Source organism: Conger conger, chromosome 2 (assembly GCF_963514075.1).
Source record: "Conger conger chromosome 2, fConCon1.1, whole genome shotgun sequence".
Taxonomy (NCBI): Eukaryota; Metazoa; Chordata; class Actinopteri; order Anguilliformes; family Congridae; genus Conger; species Conger conger.
Window position 1 is genome coordinate 62,685,528 of NC_083761.1, and position 6,601 is coordinate 62,692,128.

Consider the following 6,601-nt stretch of genomic DNA (forward strand, 5'->3'; position numbering starts at 1 on the left):
TATGTCAAGTGTGATGAAATAATACCAAATAAAATTAATCTCTTCATATCATTTTTATTTACAATTCTCTTACAGTATATAAAATAGTGACATTAAATTTTAACAGCAAGTGTGATGTGGTTTAAAAGCATTATACCAGTGAAACAATTGCAAATAATTACATCTTCAATATGTCTAATTTGCCATTCAATGCAAAGATGCAGCATACACAGAAACACACTTGATTGTCTTTCATTAAAAGGGAAGCAATTCGGTCTGGTAAAAGGAGTCATGTTCCAGTGGTTAAAGTTGTTCAAAAAGTATAATCTGACAAGACGTCCCTTGATCAAAATAATATGTGCATTTCTTGAAATTGTTACACTAGCAGAACCATTTTGAGTCACTGTTACCTTTTGTTTGATGCTCAGGGTCTGCAATGAATATTACCACCACCAGCAAAGATCAGTATGCATGGCCCCCAAACCCAGAGAACAGCCAAAGAATGCTGGTTTCCTTTACAAAAAAATAAATGCACAACATGTTTGGAATATAAAGCATCTCATAAAAAAACATTTTGCCTTTAAGAGCTAAAAGTATAATGTATCCATTTACTGTAGCAGTGCATGTCCTTACGATGTCTATTCTGTGTTCACAAGAGAGAACAGAACTAACAGTGGGGAAACCGTACATATTTCTGTGTGATGAACTAAAGTGCTCAAGAAGACTGGAAGAAAACATTGGGGAATCGTTCAATCTGAAGCACAGGAAGAACCAACCAGATACATGTTTTAACCATCAAGACCCAGCTCTGGGGCTACGGATGCTGGAGTAACGCAATTCTGTCGAACACACATGAACATAAAGATACTGATCCACATTACTCCAGACGACATACTTCTACTGGGTGAATCAAAGCAGCAATTCCATGAGCGACACGTTTGTATAATACATTCATATAATGTATTATATTCCTTAATTATTACATTTGTTCTTTTTCTGTTTATTACCCAAAGGCATCAATCACTAATCGATGAAAGCAAAGGTAGTGCATGCGTGTGAATGAAAATGACAGATACCCCTGCACGTGTCTTTCTGTTCCGCTTTCCGTCACACCTTCAAGGTCAGCAGGCATCACGTGCATGGCATCATCGGTGTACTAATGCAAAAAGGGAACATCTGAAAGGCCAGCAGCAGGATCCACAGCTCCGGCCTGGTCCCTCTAGCCAAAGGTGGCCCCACAGTTGGGACATCTCCTCTGGCGTAGTGCAAGGCAGAAGAGGATTCCGATGGGGAAGAAGACAATGGCACATAGAATCCCCAGGCAGGTGAAGTCATCCTCCAGCACTCCAACTCTAGGGAGGGAGAGCAGATGCATCGTGTGCAGGGAACAGAGAAACGCCAGGACTGCTTCAGTGGTCTGGAGTTGCCTCCTCTGTCCTCACAGCAACAGACGTTGCTATAATCTCTTGTTATAGCAAGCCTCTTCTTAAACAATTATCCCATTTTGGAACACTAGTCATTCCAAGGAAGTGACACTTCCAAGCATGTTTACTTAAAGTATATGTGTTGATCACTTACTGTGCTGCTAAACTGTAGGGACAGGTAATTCACCAAATTAAAATAGAAAGGAAAATTAATGCACACCACGCTGAAATACTGCTTTTGAGTAATTAAGCTGACTGAAAAGATCAAGTAATTGGTTGGTATGAGTCAGGCTCCTTTTAACTTCAGTCTTTATGGATAGATTATTACCCTGATGATTGTTTTCATTCTATTCATTGCTATATTTCAATTCAATAAAATGTATAGTAATTAATTTGTAGCACATCCAAAAATGTGACTGGAACATGCATTAAATCGTTAAGCACAAGATGAAGATTAAGGTACAGGAAACTTGAGATTTGAAAATATTATTGAGAAACATGGTTCTGAGTTAATTGAAATTCATCTTAAAACCCATAAGCATGAAAACAGAATTGTTGGTATTTTGTAGTTATGGAAGCGTGCTACAACAATCATGACAAAGAGAAAATTAATTGGGTATCATTGTGTGATTGCGTTTTAAAATATGTTATGTAACATGTGATGCTTCCTTAACCACTATGTTACAGGCTGCCCAATCCATGATTCATTAAAAGGATGAGGGGTCATTTGGTTTGCTACTCACTGTGCGGAGAAAATATTAGCCCTTATAAATCCCTTTTATCTTAAATTGCAATACGCCTGCTGAGGATGCAACCAGATTTTTTTATCTGTGTGGTATTATCTAATAATTTCTGAGATTTGCACAAGCTGCCAGTATCATGTATATTTGGTTGAAGTGCCCATAATAAATAAATTGGGGCTGAGAAAGACTGTTTTATAGCTGCTTTTCCAAAAGTATCAAGAGATTAGTACATGACTGTAAAAAATAGAGCAACATTTTTGTGGAGCACTTTCGATATTGGGATAATTATTGCAGCCATTTTATTTTTCCTTCAAACAGCAGCTTTTAAAGCATGCACGGATGATCATGTTTGTGAGAGGATATGAGAAGGAGGAAGTCTAATGAATAGCTGAAATGTCCCCCCTCCCCAACAAAAAAAACTTTGTTGCAGAAAGTTTTATTATGCAAATTAATTTTGCCACCCAATGATGAGCTTTGCCACTGACTGCCAACCAGCACAGACAACAGTAATATGCATTCAGTTGTACTCAGAAGAAACTATTTTCAAGCGTCAGTTTACCCAGAAATCAATGTCATGTTTTTTTCCATTAACCCAGAGGCAGTGTCCAAAACACACATATGAATTCACTTAATAGGGCATTGGGCCACTACATACTGCCGATATGCACGGTGGTATAGTATCTACCAGCACCTGGAATCCTTCCAGAATCGCTTATAAATGCTCAAACAGGGTCATATTTTGTGACTGGTAAGGCCATGGCATACCTTCACCGTCATGCTCATGAAACCATTGGGTGAGCAGACAGGCTCTGGATAGGAGCACAGTAATTCTGGAAGACACTTCTCTTGGCAGGAAAGAAACGAGATGGTGATAGCTCAGAATCATTAAGTCATGATTAGTATTGATCTAGCCTTCTAAGAGGAAAAAAAGCATCCAAGTCATGCCAGAAAAATGCACCCCTCACCATTACAGAACTGAGAGAGCCCTTTCTCTGCTGGAACCAAGCACAGGCCAGTGCAGTGGGTTTCACTACACATAGCGTACAGTACATGCATGCATTTGTCAAGAACATATTATTAAGAATATGATTCATCTGGCCATATCATATTTATCCACTGCTTGACCGTCCACTGTCTGTGATCTTTGCACCAATGTACTCCAAAAGTGTATTGGTAAGTGTAATGAGGGCTCCATGCACTGCAACTCAACTATGGTCTCCTGCTCTGTAGATTTCTTGACAGAATGCTCTAGATGAAAGTGCCTGCTCTTCCTGTTACTGTTCATTTAGAGTTGGTCACCTGTTTAGCCTCACACCGCAAATAAAATCATGGGCATCACAGCCCAGGAGTATGCACTTCCAAAAACACATGCCCTCAGAGGATGTCTCCCTGTCAATATCACCTCACATTTCTTCAAGAAACACCAGCAGGATGGGCTGTTTTTACCACTGAAGCTCCCAACAATCACCAGTCGTTGTCATCAGTCGTTGAAGCCCCTGCCAAACCAGTCCCAACAATCACCCACCTTTCAGTCGCTAAAACTCCTAGCCATGTTGGCCATAATTACAGGAAACAAGGCATGGCCAGCATTTCTGCACATTACATTTATTAGGCAGACGCTTTCATCCAAAGCAACATACAATAAGTGCATACCATGAGCACATTGAAATGTCAGTTGCTGTACTAACTCAGAAACTACACCTTTGTGGAAGCACCAGCTTTCAATTTACTTTGTATCCCATATTATTCCTGTATGTGTGAGAAAATATCATTAGAGACACCATGAAATTTGACCTTCTCTTCATCGATGCAGGATTTCATGGTGCGTGTATGTGGCTGTCCTAAACATAAGTAACTGACTGTAATGGCTGTATTGTTGTGGGCAGGAAGAAAGAAATACAGTAAGGAAATGGTAGTGTCAGTAATCTGAACAGGAAGTTGCATATTAAGATACTACTTCATATGCAAAAAAAAAAAAGTTATGCATGCACTACAAAAGCAGGAAGGACAACATTTAATTTTTGATTTTTTTTTTTAAATGGTTAAAAATTCCCTTGTGAGAAGTTCACCGTCAAAGCAGCATTACAGATACAGATAGAGTAAGTCCTTATGTGCAAGTGCCCTCTTACCTACAAGCCGGGCAGCCTCCTACCACAACCACAGAGGGCTGGATTATGGTGTATGTGCCTCCATAGTTTGGCTGCTGAGACACAGGGGACAGCTGGGCAGGGGGCTGTGGGTACCCTGGGTGAGGGAACGAGAACAAAATCTCACATAACGGCCTTGCAATACCTTTACCTGGGTATGCACATATAAATAACGCTATTTGTAGTTATGAAAAAAACAATTCATAATTTATAATAATTTATAAAACAATCAATTACATCTATTGTATGTTAGTGCACGGCAGATTTTTAACAGTAAACCGTTATGGGTCAAAGTGGTTGAGACCTTTTTGTAAACCAGGAATCAAGTGTGACAGACCATACTAAACTATTATGTATTTTTTTTTTATTCACACAACACAATACCTGCCCCTGCGTAAAGACACGCTTACTACCACTTGGATCAGGTAACATCTTCCCCCTGACTCCCTGTGCCAATGAGTGAATGCTGTAAAGCTAACTGCTCAGCTGAATCGGCTTAGGTGTGCTGCTTTGTCCGTCACACTCTGCTTTGTTATTATCCAGGGATTGTTTTAAATGTGTTCAGCAGCATTAATGACCTTTCAAGGTTCCTGCTTTCCTCTGCAAAAAACACAATCCAGTCCTGACAGACTGAAATGCAGACTACAACCTGTGAGCATTTTGGAATGTTAACCTAGCTATCACTTTTATTGAGGTGGCTATTAATGAACTGACCATATGAAATGGCAATACAATAGAAAACAGCCAAGACTACTATACAAAAATTCATATCTTTAAAAATATTAATAAATATTCACAAGTATTTAAATTAAAATACTGCATTGTTAATAGGTTTGTGGAATAAACAATGTGGGGCAACTCCTTGAAAATACCTATGCAAACTGCATGACTAAAATGTAATTAGCACTGTAATTAATAATCTGACGGATTACTGAAAAGGTGCACTCTAATCTGATTACCTACGGATCGCTTCCAGTGTCTCTAGCCAAGTATAATCTAGAACAGTGGTAACCAACCCTATTCCTGGATATCTACAATCCTGTAGGTTTTCACTGCAATCCTAACAAGGCACACCTCATTCAACAGCTAGAGATCTCATTGAGTTAGCTAGTTCGTTAATTAGGAGAAGCAGATGTACAAAATTGGTTAAAATGTTTGCGTGTTGGAAGTAATCTTAAACGTCATCATGTAATCCTCAAAAAAGTAAGTGTAATCACGGATTGTATCCTGCGATACATTCTATTAGTTTTTGGAATGTAATCAGTTACACAAAACTGTAAATAAATTGTTGAATACGAAACTCAAGTGAGAGAGATTCCAGTGATGAGTCGCTCTCATGTTCTAGGCCAGGACAAGTAGCCATAGGCTGTTAAAAATGTATGTATATGGCGTTTGAATATGCGTTTTGTACCTTGATATACACTAACACAGAAAACAGTTTTTTACAACAAGTTACAAGTAGTAGAGTTAATTAATTCAGCCTCAGTTAGCTACATCACTTGCCTTGTCCATCGGGATACTGATATGGTGGGGGCGGTTGTTGGAAGTGTGGCGGCGGAGGAGCCGGCGGCGGTATAGCTCCATAATTGTGTTGTTGCCCGTATTCGTATGCCCCAGCCACAACATTGTAGGCAGGGGGTCTGTCTTGCAACAAAGGCTTTCCATCCATGTCCGACGCGTTCCTTCCTCGACTCAGCTAGTTTGGCAATTAGTGTTATTTTTGTTCTGTGTATTTAGAGCTTTAACAGAGCTCACAAGATAACTTTTATTAGTTTGCTCGGGTTTCTTCAAGGCCACCTAGAGTGGTAGAAAGCGAGAAGCGGCGCCCTATGTTACCCATTAAAAACGCAACTAAGGAAAAGGAAAACACTCCTTCGCTAGCTTTCACTTTCACTCCTAGTTCCTAGATAGATGCGGACGGTAGCTGCCTAGCTAGCTAGCTAGCTAGCTTAGCAAGTCTGCTAACCACTCAATCTCGCTCTGTTCACTCTGCAAATCTTAGAGAGGACAAGGTGGCAGCCCAGCAGGAATCCAACAACAATTAGACAGTACTTTATCTGATTTGTTCCGTTTCTGTTATTCCTTTTCCTAAAATAATAAATAAATCAAATATCGGGTGACCGAGACCCTTGAAACTATCTTGTAAACTTAGAAAATGCTTTCCTGCGGCCAGTCTGTTAAGTCACAAGACAAGAATCATGTGATACACAGTGGGGGCTTCAACAGAGATGTACCACGTGACTGAAAGGCGCAGATAAAAAATAGTGGTGGAAAGAACGTTGTGTCATAATCCTGGGCACACATTTCC

General features: G+C 39.8%; 1 protein-coding gene across 1 annotated transcript; it reads right to left on the minus strand.

Annotated features, from left to right (window-relative positions):
* Positions 1 to 34: 34 nt before the first annotated feature.
* LOC133121621 (membrane protein BRI3-like) lies at positions 35 to 6,503 on the minus strand. The gene is made up of 3 exons (XM_061230921.1): positions 5,797 to 6,503; positions 4,276 to 4,390; positions 35 to 1,331 (listed from the first exon to the last, which is right to left on the minus strand). The coding sequence occupies exons 1-3, from the start codon at positions 5,960 to 5,962 to the stop codon at positions 1,199 to 1,201; spliced, it is 414 nt and encodes a 137-aa protein (XP_061086905.1). The 5' UTR covers positions 5,963 to 6,503; the 3' UTR covers positions 35 to 1,198.
* Between the last annotated feature and the right edge of the window lie 98 nt (positions 6,504 to 6,601).